Source organism: Prunus mume, linkage group LG4 (assembly GCF_029339155.1).
Source record: "Prunus mume cultivar Tortuosa linkage group LG4, ASM2933915v1, whole genome shotgun sequence".
In the NCBI taxonomy this organism is placed as follows: domain Eukaryota; kingdom Viridiplantae; phylum Streptophyta; class Magnoliopsida; order Rosales; family Rosaceae; genus Prunus; species Prunus mume.
In genome coordinates, this window is record NC_142701.1 from 1,016,404 (window position 1) to 1,037,271 (window position 20,868).

Genomic DNA, 20,868 nt, shown 5'->3' on the forward strand with positions numbered 1-20,868 from the left:
CTAGCTAGCTATGAGGTTATTATACCACTATTTGCATGGATATGTTCACCGTCGCAATATACTTTTAATTTTATTTTATTATTTTTGGTCGGAATCTGTTTGCCTGAAACATCAACATAATGTGAAAAATAGAAAGATTATTTTTGGATGAATTGAATAAGTAAGGAAGTGGGCAAAAGACAAATCATATATTACAAAGATAGTTTTGGCAGGACTGCAAAATGACACATTATATACATTTGGATCTACTGACGTGCCTTAGAAATCGAAGGCAGAAGACCTGCCACGTCTTTGCATGCCAAACCATACGACCGCATAAAGCATAAACCAAAGAGGGTTGTTTTGTTTTATGCTTCAAGACGCATTGGGTGTGACTAGTGGCGGATTTAGGATTCTTAAGTTATGGGACGTGGAAGTTTTGATATACATAGGCAGAGCAATGGACTCTTTGCCGATTTTGTTTTTGGATACCTTAATTATGAATTTGAAGTCAAATTATTATTATTATTTTTTTAGACAGATTGATTAGAGAGACTGTGGGTGCTAATAAATTAGATATCCTGATTAATTGATACAGAGCCCAACTGGCTTACTAAACCGCTCTAACTGATATAACATTTACAACCAGAAACTATTAATTTGGCTACAACAATATTTCTAATTAGCATTCAGTTGATGAGTCATCAAGAGATGTATTTGTTTTGGATCTGAAATTTTTTGGTCCATTTGATCTGCCAGTCAAAGATTTACAGCCTATGTTTTGGCTTTTCTAGAGTTATGTTATTGCTTTCTCTCTTTAAAATGTGTACATTGTGTGACTTGAGGCTTGTGTCTTCTTTTTCTTGACATTTTCTAATATTAACTTGCAAAAGAATATATCCTATTGCATTTTAGTTGTGGGATTTAAATCTAATCTGGTGGTAAAGCATTCACTTCCAGGCTATTCAAAATTCAACTCTTGTCCTCTTTTACTTATTTATTTATGTTGTAAGGCGTTGTTGGCATAGATGGTCTACAGTTTCAGACCTTATGGTTGAAACTTTAAAAGAGGAAAAAGAAGAAAGAAAGAAGGGAAGAAACATTTTTTCTTGAAAATTTGGAGTTATATATTAGTAATTTCATGATTGAAATTTTACATGGATGAAATACAACTTGGTATATTATGCAGTTTCTTGTTTGTTGTTTCAGTATTTAATTCTTCTTCTCCATAAATTTTTTAGAAATCATTAGGGATCTTTTGGTGATACTAGATAAGCCAAAATCAATTATGGGGAGAAGCACCTCCCATGTGCTTCTCCATAAAATCACTTAAAACCACTTAAAGTGATTATTGGCCTATTTATAATCACTCCCAAACGAGCCATGATTCTAAAATTTTGCATTTTTAAATTGTGAGAAAATATTGTAACTGTGAACTGAAAGAACCTTTTTATACTCTCTTTAAATCACCTCCTTTGCTGAAAACAGCACCCCTCTAATTCATATGATCTTGTAGCATGCTAGTGTTATTAAATTGATTTTGTAGCATGCCCCTTGCCATGTATTTGACCTTGCAGCATTTTGACTTGTAGTTTAAGATGATAGATTGGTCAAACACATGAGATGGTAGAATTGTTTTTTTCTTTTTTGTTAGCTTTATGTCAATTAACCGTTATATATCAAATATAATCTAAACTCTTTAATTTGAGTAATTATTTATAAAATAATATGGCTGATATATAAGACATTTAAATTAGATTTGAAATTAGTTTGAAACTTTGTAATTTGTTAGCTTAAATTTATGAGTAAAGATTGCAGGAACTGTGTTTTTTTTAAAGCCCAATAGGCCTGTTTAAGATTGGGGCAAAGTGGATATTTGAGAACAACTGCCTGGGCCAAGTCATGAAAATTACATAACCGAAGGAACCAACCCGTTATGAAGTCAGAGAAAACAACAGCCTGGCCCAATAGTCCTGTTAAATCTTCTTCAGCTTTACGCTTGTTTGCTCAGTCTATGATAGGGTTTTGCAGGTGAAAGATTAGCGTGAGAGAAAGTTGAAGTCAGAGAAAACGGAGAGAAATGGCAAGCCAAGCAGCTACCTCTTTTAATGGCAACTTGAAGGTATTGTTTTCTTCTTATACTACTGATCTGTTGAATTTTCATGATCTTTAATGGTTAATTTCTGTGCCTATTCCAGTCTCGATACTTATAGAACTCATCCATTGTTTGTTTCAAACCTCACCGAGCCCTAAATTTGTATATTAACGGAAGCCTATTTGATGTTTGTGAAATGTACTGAGAGAATTTTTTCTTTAACTCAGTGTGCACAATCAGTAACAGAATATTTGCTTTGGCATTCATACAGAAAGCTCTTGCCGGCCTGAGGCGTATTGATCTTGATGGGTTGCGGTGGAAAGTATTTGATGCGAAAGGCCAGGTTGTTGTTTACAGTTTTTATACTATTTATGGTAGCATTGAAGGGGTTGGGGTAGGAGATCGTTTTTCATTTTTGTTTTCAAAATTAATTTTGAAAACAAGTCCTTGTGCTTTATTTTCTAATACTTCCTGGGGCTACGAATATTGAGATGAATAAGTGAAATTTTATGAAATTAGATTTGCAGAGGGTGTATGCTGAAGCAAATGGCTTCTTGATCCAGTTTTTGATGAATTCTGAACTTGGTGGAATTGCATCGTTCAGTTGTTAGCATATCATTTACTTGAAGTAGCAACCTTTGCAGAAAAATAATGGCCATGTACCCTTCTTTTTAGGTTCTTGGAAGACTAGCATCTCAAATATCAACTGTGATTCAAGGGAAGGATAAACCAACATATGCTCCAAACCGAGATGATGGTGATATGTGCATCGTGCTTAACGCAAAGGATGTTTGTGTCACTGGGAGAAAACTAACTGATAAGGTTTATCATTGGCATACTGGGTAAGTGCAGTAGTTTTAGAATTACTTTTGTGAAAAGTTTTCAGTTCTACAACGAAGGGGAACTTCGTGAAAATAAGAGCATTCAAATCTTGTTGTATGATTAGTATAGTGCGACAGTCTTCATTTGAGCTTTGAACCTTTTTGTTTTAATGAGAAAGTCTGTCCCCTTAAAATTCATTGAAATCAGCAAACTATTCCTTTAATATAATATTATATGTCTATATTTTAGTTCTAAACTTATCCCCACATCAGATTAATCGAAAAATTAGTCTTTTAATTCAGTTGTGGGAATCCTCAAGTTTAGTCAATAATTATATGAATGAGCAAAGGAAATGAATAGAATTGATTCATGATGTTTCCTAATACCCTCTAAATAACGTCGTCCTTGTCTTTGGTCTTGATGTTGAATCATATATGGCCTGTAGGTATATAGGTCACCTCAAGGAAAGGACTTTAAAGGATCAGATGGCCAAGGACCCTACGGAAGTCATTCGCAAAGCTGTATTACGTATGCTCCCAAGGAACAAATTGCGTGACGTAAGTTTTATGGTAGTAGCTTTTCTTCTGTTACATTTTAGTTTATAACACTATGGTAGCATCAACTCTAAGGTTGCCCAAGCTAGAGAGGACCTTACTAGATTGCAGTTACTCCACTTGCAGGATCCTTCCAACTCTGACCTGGCAAATGCATATAATTATTTGCTGGTCTAGTAAATTATCTTACAGCATTCCTTTAATTTGGATGCAGGATAGAGATAGAAAGCTGAGGATATTTGTTGGCGGTGAACACCCCTTTGGTGATCGGCCCCTTGAACCGTATCTGATGCCCCCTCGGCAAGTTAGGGAAATGCGACCACGTACAAGACGAGCCATGGTCCGAGCTCAGAAGAAGGCTGAACAGCAACAACAGGATGTTAATGATCCACGTAGGGGAAAAAGGAAGGATAGACCTGAAGTGAATTCATGAAGAGTTATTTAAGCTTATTTGCTTTTATGAAAGATATGAGGGGGCCTGAATCATGACTTCTTCAGAGTATAAATTTAACAGACGGATGTGCTGATTTCACATCAGCAAGGAGGCAGATTGTCTTTACGACATCATTCCGAACATTTTCTGTGTTGTACTCTGTTATTTTGTAGACAGCATATGGTTATTTTGAATCTTATTGATAGATCTTTGGAAAAATAAAATTAGACTAGTCATAAGCTTTTAAGACATCTAATTTTGATGAAATAAATACAAGAGAATGGTAATGCCAAAAAAACACTAAAATAATCAAATGGTTCAATGACTGTATGATATTGGTGAGTTCTTGAAATGGTCTTTTGAAGAAATAAAAATAATCGTTTTGGAAAAGGTCTCCTTTCCTTATTGTCTCCTTTTCTGGAAGAAGATATTTGTAAATTACGGTACGTGTCAAAATAATTCATAAAATAAAATTAAAAAAAAAAAAAACTTCTAGACACGTATCAAATTGTAATTGTACTTATCCTTTGAAGTAATTTTACGTAAGCGTAATCAATTCGAAATAAAAGATAAAACAAACAAAAAATCCTTTGAATGGATGGGAGGACGAGGAAAATTGAAGCTGACACTCCAAAGAAAAAAATGAAGGGAAATGTTAGTTTTCCTTCCTTGTTTTACTTTTCTCCCTCATTAATTGTACTCAGCTTCCATGCATCTTCTTCTCCTCCTTCACGGCAGCCTGGGCCATCAATCACGCTATGAAAATGGTTACGTGGCGCGCGCCTAGTTGTGTATATGGACTGTTTCTCAAAGTCACGAATGTTCTTAATCAACGTTTTAATTTCATGTGGTTGGCAGTCTTCCAATTCTCCCAGTCTTGCCAATTTGACATTTCTTGGGTTTCATTATCTAAATTAATATCTACTCTTTTTTTTTTTATGTTTGCAAGTAATATGTACTCGTGCCAGTATTCAAAGTACCAGCTGTTACAAATAAACCTATGAAGTTATCACTTGTGTAACACAGAGACTAAGCGTTTATGACCCGTTGCCTAGTATTGATGACCTATCATCTATTGGGTTTAATCCAAATCTCTCTAGAGACCCTATAAAAGATCTTTTAATAACTTCTTTATTAATGTTTATATGTGACTAGAAATCATTTAATAGTTATCACATTTCTCGTTTACATGTGCATCTGTGACTAAGTTAACCCCTTATAATTAGACATGTTTTTCCAATTCACTTTTTCTACACTTAATTACTGGCTCATATGATGACTTTACTTTTTCTGGATTGGATTTGAATTTTCTGTAATACTTATTTTTTGGGATAATGTAAACAGGGGACTTTATTGTCAATGACGACATCTAGGACCAAATATTATGAGTAATTTGTTAGTTTCCTTAGGGTCCTGTTTACGTGTTACCATGGCAGCTTAGACCCGTAATCAAAATAGCAAGAAAATATCAAAAGTTAGGCATGCTACAAGCCCTATATAAAGCACCCCCTGGCACCCAAGTTTATCATCATCCTCCTCACCAAATTACAAGTTAATTAAGTTTATCAGCAACAGCTAGCCAATTAAGACATTTCCATGATGATGATGAAGAGCCAAGCAGCTCTCCTCGGCCTCACCACCTTGGCCATCCTCTTCTTCTCAGGTATAATATTATACAAACTTTGTTGGGTGATCAGATATCGATCAAAAGTTTATTTTTACAATTGTCTCTGTAATTTGTATTCTTATGATCACGTTCTTGAATATGCAGGTGCACATGCAGCTAAAATCACTTTCACAAACAAATGTACCTACACCGTCTGGCCAGGAACCCTAACCGGTGACCAAAAACCTCAATTATCACTCACCGGGTTCGAGTTAGCAACCGGAATTAGCAACTCTGTGGACGCTCCGTCCCCATGGTCCGGTCGCTTCTTTGGCCGAACCAGGTGCTCCACGGACGCGTCAGGAAAGTTCACTTGTGCCACAGCAGATTGTGGCTCTGGCCAAGTCTCATGCAACGGTAACGGCGCAGCTCCGCCAGCTACATTAGTAGAAATCACTATTGCTGAGAACGGGGGTCAAGATTTCTACGATGTTAGTCTTGTTGACGGCTTCAACTTGCCTATGTCCGTGGCTCCACAAGGCGGCACCGGCGAGTGTAAGGCCTCAACTTGCCCTGCTGATGTTAACGCGGTGTGCCCGGCTGAGTTACAAGTGAAGGGATCTGATGGAAGCGTAATTGCGTGCAAGAGCGCTTGCTTAGCATTCAACCAGCCACAATACTGTTGCACTCCCCCTAACGACAAGCCGGAGACATGCCCTCCCACTGAGTACTCTAAGATCTTCAAGGACCAGTGCCCTCAAGCTTATAGCTATGCTTATGATGACAAGAGCAGCACCTTTACATGCAGTGGTAGACCTGACTACCTCATCACATTCTGCCCATCATAAGCATATATATATATATATATATATAATGGGATCTTATATGTTATGATAGTATACATATAGTTCCCAATAATAGAGAAGAAATAAATTTATCCTGGATCTTGACACACATTGTTGATGTCAAGAATTTGTAATGCAGACGATGAAATAAAGGAATAAATGTTTGGATTTTATTTTCATTCATGGCTTTCAAATTTTTGTTTCCTTCATTTCTTTATACGATGCATTATTTCCACCAACAAAGCATGAGCATAATATAAAGATAGATTGATAGCTCTTTGGACGTGGACTTACAGAAACATATATTAAGGGAGGAACCCAGATGTTAGAAATGAGGGGTATAAATGGAATAAATGAAACCTTTGAGGTACGGTCGTAATTATGCCAGACCTCAGGGGGTTTAACTGAAAATATCCCTAATGTGTTATTTGACTCCATTTTTCTTGAAAATATCCCTACACACTCCCTTTACTATTCCTTGCCGAGAGAACAGCCCCAATCCTCAGTTCAGTTCCCTCAACACCATTGCGACGCTCAACAGCTCCGATTCAGCGACGCCATCCGCTTGAAGATATTTCTTCGACGTCAGCTGGAGCTGCTCGGGCTTTCCAATTTTATTTCGAGTTCAAGGCAACCACTTTTCTCTCTCTTCCTATAGTTCGTGATTCTTACAAGCTCAAAGTTAGAGTTATGCAATGATTTGGGTTTTCAGATTTTTTAAATAGGGCTAATTAATTACAGTGTTGGTTTTGGTTTCTGGGGTTTTTGATTTAGGCTGGAAGGGCTAATTAATTGTGATATTATTTTGGGTTTTTGGGGGTTTCGATTTTGATTTTGGTTTGTGGGTTGTTCATTAACCTGTGAGCGCGGCAAACAGGTACCCATTGGAGATATTGAATTGCTTTCTGAGCAAACTAAGAGATGGCCAGTGAGGAAGAGAGTGCCGTGAAGGAGCCGTTGGATCTGATACGGCTCAGCCTCGACGAGCGCATCTACGTCAAGCTCCGCTCCGACCGTGAGCTCCGCGGTAAACTCCATGTACGTCTCCACACCCCCACCATGCCTCTTACTCTGCTCTAAATTAGGTTTTGTCTACTTTCTGAGTTGTTCTAATTAGGGTTCTAGATTTGGCAAAAACTAAAAATGAAGAGAAAAGAAAGTTTAGGGTTTAAAGTATGCTGCTTTAGTGTTAAGTGGTGAATGGAAATTAGATGATATGCGTAAAGTATACAATATCTGTTTTCTTTTATTATTTTCCAAGGAAAAGCCATAACCTTTTTTTTTTAATGCATTTTCTATAATTGTCTGTTTTTGCGTTTGGGTTGATTGAGAAAAGTCATATGAATGAATGTGTTAGAATTCTTAGTTTGTATATGTATTTTCCGATTAGGAAGAGATGTATTTTCTGGAGATTTTAGCTAGAGAGAATGAAGAGAAATGAGGAAGGCACTGTTCTATTGAATTCTTAGAATCTGCCGCTTACATAGTGTGTCTGACAGAGAGAGAAATGTGATTCTCTTCTAATGAATTACAATTGTCACCCTATTAGGTGCTTACACGTGTCATACCAAATCTAAGCTAGAGAATCCACCTAGACTATGATCTAATGGTTCTCATTACATCATTTAAAATAGACAGAATAGAAAATAGAAAATGACTTCGCCTAAGAAATCGACATGAACATGACTTGCTCTAAGAAATCAGCGAGAACAAGACTTCGCTCTAAGAAATCAGGCAGAACAGGATTATATTTCAACACTCCCTTCTAATCCTTTAGCTGATTTCACTCCAAGCAAGCTTCTCAACCTCACAAACCGATCCTTAGGCGAGCCTTAGTCAAAATGTCGCTATCCGATCTTGTCTTGCAGTACACGATTCGATTTCTTTTGCTTGAATGGCTTCCCTTATAAAATGAAATTTCTATTGATGTGCCTTGTCTTTTGGTGATGAATCTGATTCCTTGCCATTGCAATTGCAGAGGTGTTGTCACATAGAATTGGAGTCCCTTCTACTGTTTCTTCACCAAAATCTTCAAGCACAAATCTGAGCCACTTAGCTTGTGAAGTTGCTTCTAGCTCACATACTCACTTGTAGATAAAGCAACTGTGTTTTGCTTGATGGAAGCCCAAGAGAACATGCCTGAGCCTAGTGTGAAGGCATATCCTGAGGTGCTCCTCATATCATCCTCACTCCCAGCCCAGTCACTGTCACAATACCCAATTAGAGTAGCTGTTTTCCCCTTTGCAAACTCAATTCCAAAATCTAATGTGCCTTGTATGTATCTCAAAGGCACCCTTTTAGCAGTTCCCATGTGTTTCTTTGAGGGATTGTGCATAAACCTAGCAAGCAAGCTAGATGCAAACATGACATCTGGTCTTGTGGCAGTCAGATAAAGCAGACTCCCTACAATCTGTCTGAATTCATTTTCATCTGCTGCTTCACTTCCATCTTCTCTACACAATTTCTCATTCACCACTAATGGAATTGCCACGACTTGCAGTCTCTCATTCCAAACTTCTCAAGAATTTTCATGGCATATTTCTTTTGATGAATGAAAATATGCTTATCAGTTTGTTACACTCCCATGCCAAGAAAATGGTGCAACATACCCAAGTCTGTCATCTCATAGTGTTGCATCATATCTTGTTTAAACTCTTCAAGCATTTTAGGACAGCTTCCAGTATATATAATGTCATCTACATAGAGTGAGACAATGATAATACCTGAGGTGTCACTTGTTTTGATATAGAGAGTAGCTTCACTTAAGCTCTTCTTAAAACTGCAGTGTTGAAATAGGCATCTATTTCATCATACCAGGCCCTTGGGGCTTGTTTCAGTCCATATAGAGCCTTGTTCAACCTGTACACCTTGGTTTCCTTGCTCTCTTGAACATATCCTTGAGGTTGTTCAACATAAACTTCCTCCTTTAGAATGCCATTGAGAAAGGCAGACTTCACATCCAGTTGAAATAGGTTCCATTCCTTTTGTGCTGCAAGGGCTATCAAGGTTCTGATGGTGTCAAGTCTTGCCACAGGGGCAAATGTCTCATTATAGTCGATTCTAGGCTTCTGTGAATAGCCTTTAGCCACAAGCCTAGCTTTATTCTTCTGCACAGTACCATCTAGGTTCAGTTTGACCTTGTAGACCCACTTAACACCACCATTACTGGTTTGTCAAATGGCCTGTCAACTAATTTCCATGTATTGTTCTTCTTAATCATCTCGAATTCAGCCTCCATTGCACTTCTCCATGATTCATCCAAATCGCTTCTTCAAAGTTTGTTTCTACAATGCACATGTTGCATTGTGTCATGATGTCATTAATACTCCTCCACTTGTGAGGTGTGTGATCAACCCTTTGAGTCTCATCAAGCATTTCTTCCCCTTGAGGTGCAATTTCTTCTTCCATCTGCATTTGAGTATCCAAAAACTGAGATTGTTCATCTAATACCTTTTATTGGCAGACCTTGATTTCCATCTAGCATAGGCATTCTCACATCTGCATTGCTAGGATTCTCCCATGTCCATGAGGCTTCTTCATCAAAATAGACATCCCTAGACAAGATAATCTTTCTAGCCTTAGGATCATACAGTCTATAGCCTTTTTCACACAATCCATAGCCCACAAAAATGCATTTGTGACTGTTTTCTTCCAACTTGTGTCTCAAAACAGAAGGAATAAGCACATGACATAGGCATCCAAACACTTTCAAGTGTGCAATACAGCTTTCTTCCTGTGAAGGCCTCAAATGGTGTCATTTTCTTAAGAGACTTAGAAGGACACCTGTTGAGAAGATAGACTGCTGTATGAACAGCTTCTGCCCAAAACTCATATGGAAGTCTCTTTTCATGTAGCATAGACTTTGCCATCTCAATTACAGTCCTGTTCTTCCTCTCAACAACTCCATTTTGTTGAGGGGAATATGCTACAGTCAGCTGCCTTTGTATTCCAGCCTCACTGCAGTATGCAAGAAATTCATTTGACATGAATTCTCCACCTCTGTCACTTCTAAGTGATTTCACCTTGTGTCCACTCTGCAATTCTGTCATTGCTTTGAACTTCTTGAAACATTCAAAAGCATTAGATTTATTTCTGAGAAAATAAACCCAAGCCATTCTTGTATAGTCATCAATGAATAACATGAAATATCTGTTTTCTGACATTGATGCAATCTGCATAGGACCACAGATGTCAGTGTGGACTAATTCAAGTGGAAACCGAGCTCTCCAAGTAGATTCTGCAGAAATGAGTCTCTATGTCGCTTTCCCACTTGCACCTTCACAAATCGCAAAATCCTTCTCCGACTAGGCAGTCCATGAGCCATGTCTTGATTTGCCAGCATCCTGATGCTTTGATCATTAAGATGGCCCAGCCTTTTATGCCAAGTCTGCAAACTGTGAGTCACACTTGCTCTCAGCACCAACTGAGTAGCAGGTACCATTGTGAGAGAGAAACACCTATTGATAGTCATTGGAACCTTAGCTATAGGATTTTGCAGTGACCAATCATCAAAAATTGTCACCATTCCCTTTCCAAATACTAAACAATACCCATGTTCCATCATCTGACCAACACTGAGCAAGTTCTCTTCTAAACCAGGCACCAACATCACTTCTTGAATGTGTTTTCTGCCTGTCTTGGTTTCTATCACAAGTGTGCCTTTTCCTACAACTTGAACTGTCTCTCCAGTCCCCATTTTCACCTTGGAAGTTACATCCTTCAATATCTATCAATAGCCTTTCATCTCCAGTCATGTGGTTACTGCAACCACTGTCCACATACCAAGAATTGTTCAATTTCACATCATCACGGCATTGCATGCATAAAACAATGTTCCAGATTCACGTAAGCTTTGATTGGCATAATTCACCTTCTGACAGTTGATTTTCATGGCAATTTCTAACCATGTGACCAAACTTTCCACATCCTCTGCATTTTGGTTTTCCTTCAAACCAGCACTTGCCATAGTGCAGTTTTTCACAGTGCTTGCAAGGTGTTTTAGTTCCATCATTTGATGCATTTGGTTTGGGATTAGAATTGGACTTGTTATTCCAATTCTTCCCATTTCCCTTCCAGTTCCTCTGAGACTTGTTACCTCCAGAAGAACTTCCATTCTTAGAGCTTTTACTCTCTATGTTCAGGCTAGTAAAAGCCTTTTCTGTGGAATTTTCAGTGTGCCTATCCAACCTGAGCTCAAAGTTCTTGAGAGACGCAACCACTTCTTGAATTTCAAGAGTGTCAAGATCCTTTGAATGCTCAATCACAGAACATATAGAGTCATAAGATCTAGGCAAGCTAATAAGTAATTTCTGCACAACTCTTTCTCTTGGTAACTCTTCACCATAACTTTTCATTTGATTAATTAGATCAAATAGTTTAGCAACATAACTAGAGAATGACTCACTATCCTTCATACGAGTGTATTCAAACTCTCTACGTAAGCCTTGTAGCTTCACACTTCGTACCTGCTTTATCGCCTCTAAACTCCTGCTTCAGAATATCCCATGCACCTTTTGAGGTTTCTTCATTCACTATTCTGGGAAAAATTTGGTCTGAGACTGCACCTTGGATCAGTCCAAGTGCACGAGCATCTTTCATCAAAATCTCAGCCGTTATAGACTTCTCTTCTTCAGCAGCTTTAGATCCTTCTTCCTTTCCTTTTTTTTTCTTTGGATCTGAAGCATCAAAACCATTTTCAACCAAATCCCACAGTCCATGAGATTTCAGAATGGTCTTCATTCGAATGCTCCAAAACTCATAGTTTTCTCCATTGAAAACTGGTGTACGAAGCTCAGAAGAGCTTGATCCTGCCATGTTAGACATCAGACGCAGCTAGAAAAGCTTCGTGAAATTTTGAGTGAGCTCAACGTCAGCCCAGCAAAACACCAGCTCGATCTTCACAGATTCACGCCCAACAAACAATCGAACCTGGCTCTGAGGCCATGTTAGAATTCTTAGTTTGTATATGTATTTTCCGATTAGGAAGAGATGTATTTTCTGGAGATTTTAGCTAGAGAGAATGAAGAGAAATGAGGAAGGCACTGTTCTATTGAATTCTTACAATCTGCCGCTTACATAGTGTGTCTGAGAGAGAGAAATGTGATTCTCTTCTAACAGAATTACAACTGTCACCCTATTAGGTGCTTACACGTGTCATACCAAATCTAAGCTAGAGAATCCACCTAGACTATGATCTAATGGTTCTCATTACATCATTTAAAATAGACAGAACAGAAAATAGAAAATGACTTCTGCCTAAGAAATCAGACAGAACATGACTTCTGCTCTAAGAAATCAGGCAGAACAAGACTTCTGCTCTAAGAAATCAGGCAGAACAGGATTATATTTCAACAGAATGAACTCGATTCTTTTCATTTTATTGCAATTCTAAGTATTTTTGCTTCTTGTTTTTTGTAAGTTTTAAATTTTCTTTCAAATGTTGGAGCTTGTTGAGTATGAAAAGATACTTACAGTGGTTACTTTGACACTACTATGATTATGTGGTCTATTGGTGGTTAATATTAAATAGTTTATCAATTCTAGAGTGATTATTTAGTTTGCTCTTTGGCTCATCTTATCATGAAATTATACCCTACTATATTCTCCCATTAACTGATCGAGGCAAAATGTGTGGCTGTATAAGAAATCTGTAGCCATCTTTATTATTTTTTCAGAGGTAAATCCTCTTTTTTCTTATTCTTGGGTGATTCTGTTGACTTTTTGAGTAAGCAATACTTCTTAGCCAGCATTGCTATTGTCATAAGAGTTATGCTAAGCCAACCAGTGATGCTTTCCAAATCATCTTTCTTTTCCCCTTCACCTTTGTTTGCATGTTCCTCAAAAGTACTTCTAATCAAACAATGAATAATATGTCCTAAAGGACAGAAAAGAAAAATTACAAGTTGTTGGTTCAGAAGGTTGTTATGCGAGGACCAATTGTCGAACTTGATGCAATGACATTAGGGATTAGGAGAGGTGGGAGGGTGAATGAGAAAGTTTCTTGTATGTTTACAATTATGTCAGCTGGTTCTGCTAATTGTTACATATGATTGTGGTTATAAAGCTTAGTGTCTGATTCTTATTTTGTTGTTTCAAATCTGGCTTTGCAGGCTTATGATCAACACTTGAATATGATTCTTGGTGATGTTGAAGAAGTTGTTACTTCTGTTGAAATTGATGATGAAACTTATGAAGAGATTGTCCGGGTATGTGACTCACATTCTGTTGTCTTCATCACAATTTTTAATTTAATTTTTAAATTTAGTTCATTTATTTTCCAATAAATTTTAATTTGTAATATTGTTTTCCTGGTGGAGTAAATTGCATGAAAAACCAATAAATAAATAAATAAATAAAAATTGTAACTTTAAACCATGGGATAGAACTGCTGTAGTGACGGTACCCTCAGGTTGTTCCAGAGGCAATACTCTTTATTACCTGTGGGAGTGCTTACCTAGATCTGAATGTTTCTGCATTACCACTGTGGACTTTGCTAAATTTTGGAAAACTTCTGCCAATGGAAATTTATTTTTTCAGCCAGATATGAAAAAAAAAATTGTGTGGATTCTGTCTATTGAACCCTTGATAGGTCACATCTGCTCCTGAGTGAGTTTAAGTTGCCATTCATTTATCTTATCATCAAAAGATGACTGCAGTGAAACTATATAAGTTATCTTATTTTGTCTTTTACAATTCATAACCAAACAACATATCAAATAAATTGCTTTTAGCTCGAGGCATTACCATTGAGAATGGGTTGGAGCTGATTCATGAAATACATGGTTGTGTATTGAAATATTAACATTGATATAGACAATCAAACCCTAAAACGTAATTAACGAAGAAAAGGTACAAAATGATGATAAATATTTGTTTGGTTTTTCATCAACTATATTGTATTGCGTTTGGTTTTAACATAGATCCTTACTTGCTTGGTCTGGTATGTTTCGGCTGTTGTTACTCGCTTGGTCCTGTTTTAGACGATGACCTTTTTTTTCCTCTTCTTCCATTGCAGACGAAAAAACGGACTGTTCCCTTTCTCTTTGTCAGAGGAGACGGGGTCATCCTTGTTTCACCTCCTCTAAGAACAGCTTGATTTAGTTACTTATATTGGGAAATCAATTGTTGGACATTTAACAAATCTCGCTCTCTGTTATTCTACTTTTAAATTTCTAAATGAATGAGATTTTTTGAATGGCAAGTACGTAGGATCAAATTTTCAACTGTTCTTTGATGCAACCAAAAGAATGGTATGTTAAGTCTTTATCCTCTCTTTTGTTTTTTTGTCTCGTAGTCGGAAGTATGATCTCTATAAATTCTTGCCCAGCCCGAGTCTTTAAAACAATTCAAAGAGTTTAGGCCATCCTCGCTTCAGCCAAAAATAAACTGGGGAATTGGTCAGCTCCAAGGGTCACCTAATTTGTGGCTGAGATTTGATTCCAACGGAAATCTAAAGGCTGCCAATGCCATTCAAAGCAACCAACGGTAACTAAACAAAGCATATATTTAATCTAATGGCTATTAATTTGGACCGCCCAGATTTGAAGTTGAATACAATCTAAGAGCTGAAATTTGAAGGGCAGCAACGGCTAGCAGTCAGAATTTCTGCAATTTTTTCCTTCCTTTTTAACGGCTATTTCAACAACTTTTCCTATATATATATATATAGTTTTAACCTTACTAAGGTTGTATTAAGACTTATAGTGGAAGAAGAGGGCTGACGTATGCTATTTTCTTGAATCATAATTTTCTTTAGTTTTTTTAAATATTCAGATTTTAGCTCAGGATGTTCTACCTTACTAATCAGTTCTATTAATAATTCTTCTTGTTCTTCTTGCTTAGTTAAGACAAAAATAGACTTAAGAATATTACAACATTTATCTTTACAGCCTATTTGAATATTTGGTGAACAAACTGAATTACAGGATATGGCCAAGCAACTTCTACTTCAAGCCTCCCAAATGCAAGATGATGAAGACGACAATGAGTCCCAATCATTGTATTTCTGAGTCTGTGTATCGTGATTTTCCCCAACAACAATTAGATACAATAGAAAATAAGGTTGATAAGTTATTTCCTTCCGAACCTAAGACCAGTCCGTACAAATCTCTTAAGTTCTACCGAGAAATACTCCATGAGACCAAATCTGTTGATATTAAGCCTATTCGTGATAAAACTGACCCCCAGAAAATCTGTAACCTATCATACAAAGGCTTACACTGACTCCTTAGGTTTTTATAAAAATCAGAAACATAATTAAGGGATCCTAAAAATCTTTGTAGTTGATTCTTATCGGTTATCTGGTCAGGGAATTTGTCTGCAAATTGTATGGCTCGATCTATCGGATGTATTTGTGATTGACTAATATTGAAACCAAGGAATCTAATATTAGTTTGAAATAATTTAATCTTCTTAGCAGAGACAACTAATCCATTAGTTTTGACAATTTGTAGGAATTTATGCAAGTGTTTCCAGTGTTGTTCTATAGATCTAGAAAAGATAAGAACATCATCAATGTAAACGATAGAGAAGTGACTATAAGGATTGAAAATCTCATTCATTATATTCTGGAATTCACTGGGAGCATTCTTAAGTCCAAATGGCATAACATTCCACTCATAGTGACCAAAAGGAGTAACAAAAGCAGTCTTATATCTATCAGATTCATCAATTTGTATTTGCCAAAAACCACTCTTTAAATCAAATTTAGAAAAGATGACAGCATTGCTTAAATGGTTGATCAGATCTCTTTTATTAGGGATAGGGTACCTAATCCATTCTAGAACAGTATTCAGAGGTTTCCGGAATAATTTGGTGATATATATCTCTTCTGCTTTTATTACTAGGATCATAAAGGTGTTTATCTAGGGCTTTCCAGTTAATCTTGAAGACTTACGAATATTACAACATTTATCTTTACAGCTTATTTGAAAATTTGGTGAACATGGTTGGGAATCAGAAGACTCATAATGGGATGACTCGGGGTTACTTATCATAGTTACATCTTCACTAGACTCAGAATTTCTTATTTCAAGGACTTTAAGTAAATTGGCTCTTTCTTCATCCGTGATTTGCAGTTGTCGGATAGCATCTTTTACTTTACACTTATTAGCATAGTGACCAAACTTTTGACACTTATAACATCTAACTTTACTTTTGTCGGTTATTTTCTTATCTTTTGGCTTTTTGGACTAGTTCTTTTTAGGACGAAACTTCCTTTTCTTAATGGTTGATCAGATCTCTTTTATTAGGGATAGGGTACCTAATCCATTCTAGAACAGTATTCAGAGGTTTATAATTAATGACTAATCGTGGTGATCCTCGTTCTAACTCAGCATTTTTCTGTACATAAAAAGCAGGGCAAGACCATGGAGACCTACTTTTCCTAATGATGTTTTTTTGTAATAGCTCATTAATTTCAGTTTTGCAATAGCTTACCATTTCTTGGTTCATCTGTATTGGACGGGCTTTAGTAGGTATGTTCTTTTCGGAGAAGTTCTTTATGTAAGGTAGTTTTACTACATGATGTTTTCTATGCCAGAATGCAATAGGTAAATCAGAACATATTTAATCAATTAATTTTCTTTCAAAATTATGAATTTGTTTTTGCAAAGAAGAATCATTTAATTGAGACTCAATTCTTTTGGTGTTTACTTCTTCTTGTAGGTGGCAAATGTGGATAGTCTTATCTTGTATTAACGAAGTAGTTTTAGCAATTATATTGTTATGCAAAATTCTTAATTCATGCAATTCTGATCGGGTGAGGAATTCAAACTTAACCTTTTCTCCTAAATGACTAGAAACTACTCCATCAAATTCAACTTGCAGGGGATAAAGAAGGCTTATAAAAGGCAATCCTAAAATGACTTTATCAGTTATGTTTTTGATTAAGACAAACGAAGTCTTAAAACAGACTCTATTATGACAAACATGGGCTTTCTGGGATTTCATATTTTAATTGTAATAATTTTCCAGAAGCAGTGCTTAGAGATTCTTTAGATTTCATATAATACTTTGTTGGGATTAATCCTTCTTTTATGCAGTTAAGATCGGCTCCAAAATCAAATAAAGCAACGGTATTAATTTCAAAATCATCAACAATTACAGTAATTTTAGAATACCATTATATATATATATATATATATACACCAAAACAAGGGGAGAACCGAGATAGTTGGGAAGAAGCAGATAGATAGATAGCAGATAGCAAATCATGCAAATATGCAAAAATAATGCTTATATGAAATTACTAAAAAATAGAGATAATTGAAAATAACAACTTTTATTTATACTCACAAAGGATAGCAACTGGAATCTTCGGATACAAAACACTCAGTGTTTACAAAGATGATTTCTATAAAGTGTTTAGAGAGAATTTTTAAAAAACTGAAGTGTGAAATTGTGTTCCGAATACAACTGAGGCCAAGGCCAACTTAAATAGATAGAAACAACTATGGTTGAATAACCAAAAGTAACTATGGTTACTGCAAAATCACGGAAAAGAACCGATTCAACTTTCAATTTTGTCTTTTTTAAAAGGAATAACTTTGCTTTCACTCTGGATGAAATGTCGGGGCAGCTTTAACTCTGGCAAATTTTGCTTTTACTCTAGATGAAATGTTGGGGCAGCTTTTGCTTTAACTATGGCAACTTTTGCTTTTACTCTGGATGAAATGTCGGGGAATAATGATTGTAGAGACACAGGAAAGCAGATGGGTGCACAATCATATTCTCCGGGGCAACTATTGTGTCGGCACCCGAGAGCCTAATCAGAATTGAGATCATAGGCATCATAGGGGTCTTGACTGTCTTCATACTAAGACTTAGGTTTAGTAGGGCTTTGCATGGGCTGGCAACTAGACGACGAAGGAGAATCATTGTCTTCATCATCATCCATTTGAGAAGCTTGAATCATTAACTGGCGAGCAATTTCCTGAAGTTCCAACTTCGATTTTCCTTCAATCGAGAGGGCAGTCGAGTCGAACCAGGGGGAGACTGGCATGCGAACAGATCAAGAGGCAAATCATTGTAGACATATTTGGCAATTCTGTCAACTTCGAATTTGTCCCACCATTTAACAGAGAATTGGCGATCAAGAACTCTGTATCTTTGGTGACTTTGTAGGACCATTTGAGGATCCAAGGAACTTTATATCTGGCAACAAAAAGCAACTGTTTGGGGAAAAATAAATCAACTTTAGAGAACTTGGCTTTTTTGGTGTAATGGCGGATTAACTCAAGAACTGAGACAGGTAGAATTTCATCAACTGGACCATGTTTTTCCCACCAATGGAGGAACCAGTAGGGAAAAGAACATTTGAACTTATTGTCAAAATTTATAAACCAGGAATGGCTAAAATCCTCAGATTGGTGGAGGAAGATAGAGTACCAGGCTTCAATATAATCAGAATAATTATATTGCAATTTTGACTGAAGGGTTTTGAACTGGTAAGGGTGGCTACTAAAAGATTCTTGGCTTATGACTCTGTGAATATAGAGAGAATGGTAGAGGATGATCTCAGGGTGATCTCGATCCTTTATAGGCTTAATTTCAACTGACTGGGTTTCAAGTAATATATCTCTATAATACTTGAGAGATTTGTATGGACTAGGTGGCATATAATGAAATCCTGGGGGAAAATAGTGTTTGGCTATATCAACTGGATCAGAATGAATATCATAGATGGGCTCAACAATAAACAGGTGAGAGTTACTTTTGGGCAAATAAGGAGATGACTTCTTGAAGGCAACTGAGGGACCAGCAAAAGGATCATAATCGAGATTAGGGTTGACTGATAATCAAGCGAATTTGGCCAATCAGGGAACCTAAGGCAGAGAATTTATTGGCAATCGATATTGGTGTGACAAGCGAGATTGGAGTGCAACCAGGAAAGGAACTAAGCTTAGGTGTTTCTGGCTTATTTTGACTCATGGATGGGGAAGGATTCGGAGCGTGGGAGGACTTAGGTTGGGTGGTAGATTCAGATGGCTTTTTGACTGATTCTTTTTGTTTGTCTTTTTTGGGTGCCATTGTGTACCCTGCAAAAATTCTCGAGTAAGAAAATCAGGGATTGAATTCTTACTACCTCTCAAATATTCTATATCAAAATCAAATATACTTAAAATGCTTTGCCATCGTGCAAAAATCTATTTAGATGCAATTTTTTGAACATCCTTTTCTAAAACATGTTTTGCAAATTTGCAATCAACTCGTATTAAAAACTTTTGATTAAGCAAATCATCTTGAAATTTACTAATACATAATACAATAGCTAATATTTCTTTTTTCATAGTACTATAATTATATTGCTACTGGGTCCACCAGAATGAAAACGAACAATTTGTTCTGGGGAATTTGGACAGGCACTTTGCTTGAGGATACCATCATAACCTATGTCGGAGGCATCAGTTTCAACTATCTTAAAGAAATCAACTGAAGGGATACGAAGACAGGGAAGTGTCTTGACATGGACTTTTATTTGTTTGACAATTTCAGTGTGAATGGTTGACCATGGGGGAGGATTATTTTGCAATCTGTCAAATAAGGGCTTACATTGTTTTCTCAGATTTTTGTAAAAGTCAGAAACATAATTGAGAGATCCTAGAAACCTCTGGAGTTGACTTTTATCTAGAATTTGATCAGGGAATTTGTCAGCAAACTGAATGACTCGATCAATTGGGGAGATTTGTGATGCGTATATTGAAACCAAGAAATCTGATATTAGTCTGGAATAACTTAATTTTCTTGGCAGAAACAACTAGACCATTATGTTTGACAATTTGGAGGAATTTATGCAGATGCTTCCAATGCTGTTCTATTGACTCAGAAAAGATAAGGACATCATCAATATAAACAATTGAGAAATGGCTATAAGGATTAAAGATTTCATTCATAATATTCTGGAATTCACTAGGAGCATTTTTCAAACCAAATGGCATTACATTCCATTCATAATGACCAAAAGGGGTGACAAATGCAGTCTTATATCTATCTGACTCATCTATTTGGATTTGCCAGAAACCACTCTTCATATCGAATTTGGAATAAACAACTGCTTTTTCTAATCTATTAATCAGATCTCTTTTATTAGGTATGGGATACCTAATGCATTCTAAGACAGAATTAAGTGGCTTGTAATGGATAACTAATCTTGGGACTCCTCTTTCTAGCTCAGCATTTTTCTGGATATAAAAAGCAGGACACGACCAAGGAGACTTACTTTTGCGAATTATTTTCTTTTGAAGCAACTCGTGAATTTCTTTCTTACAAAATTCCATTATTTCTTGACTCATCTGGATCGGCCTAGCCTTAGTAGGAATGTTTTTCTCACTAAAGGTTTTGATATAAGGAAGACAAACAACATGTTGTTTTCTATACCAAAAAGCATTAGGCAACTCAGAGCAAATCTCATTTTTCAACTTATCTTCAAACTGCTGAATTTGTAACTGTAAAGATTGATCACTAAGCTGTTGTTCAACTCGTTTGAATTTAATTTCTTCTTTAAGAAAGTGCAACTGGTTATTTTTTCTGATAAT

The 20,868-nt window shown here is 36.5% G+C and overlaps 3 protein-coding genes and 1 long non-coding RNA gene across 4 annotated transcripts; 3 read left to right on the forward strand and 1 right to left on the reverse strand.

The window, feature by feature from the left end:
* The first annotated feature begins 1,943 nt into the window (after positions 1 to 1,943).
* LOC103328643 (Ribosomal protein L13 family protein) lies at positions 1,944 to 4,107 on the forward strand. The gene is made up of 5 exons (XM_008231049.2): positions 1,944 to 2,101; positions 2,346 to 2,417; positions 2,750 to 2,916; positions 3,342 to 3,453; positions 3,665 to 4,107. The coding sequence occupies exons 1-5, from the start codon at positions 2,060 to 2,062 to the stop codon at positions 3,881 to 3,883; spliced, it is 612 nt and encodes a 203-aa protein (XP_008229271.2). The 5' UTR covers positions 1,944 to 2,059; the 3' UTR covers positions 3,884 to 4,107.
* A 1,282-nt stretch (positions 4,108 to 5,389) lies between these two features.
* On the forward strand, positions 5,390 to 6,513 carry LOC103328642 (thaumatin-like protein 1). Its single transcript, XM_008231048.3, has 2 exons — positions 5,390 to 5,546; positions 5,655 to 6,513. The coding sequence occupies exons 1-2, from the start codon at positions 5,480 to 5,482 to the stop codon at positions 6,335 to 6,337; spliced, it is 750 nt and encodes a 249-aa protein (XP_008229270.2). The 5' UTR covers positions 5,390 to 5,479; the 3' UTR covers positions 6,338 to 6,513.
* A 296-nt stretch (positions 6,514 to 6,809) lies between these two features.
* On the forward strand, positions 6,810 to 14,534 carry LOC103328641 (sm-like protein LSM3B). The gene is made up of 4 exons (XM_008231047.3): positions 6,810 to 6,964; positions 7,212 to 7,372; positions 13,444 to 13,539; positions 14,349 to 14,534. The coding sequence occupies exons 2-4, from the start codon at positions 7,256 to 7,258 to the stop codon at positions 14,427 to 14,429; spliced, it is 294 nt and encodes a 97-aa protein (XP_008229269.2). The 5' UTR covers positions 6,810 to 6,964; positions 7,212 to 7,255; the 3' UTR covers positions 14,430 to 14,534.
* On the reverse strand, positions 12,365 to 12,696 carry LOC148917597 (uncharacterized). The gene is made up of 2 exons (XR_016125974.1): positions 12,651 to 12,696; positions 12,365 to 12,589 (listed from the first exon to the last, which is right to left on the reverse strand). It is a non-coding gene; the product is annotated as an uncharacterized LOC148917597 (long non-coding RNA).
* Positions 14,535 to 20,868: the final 6,334 nt, after the last annotated feature.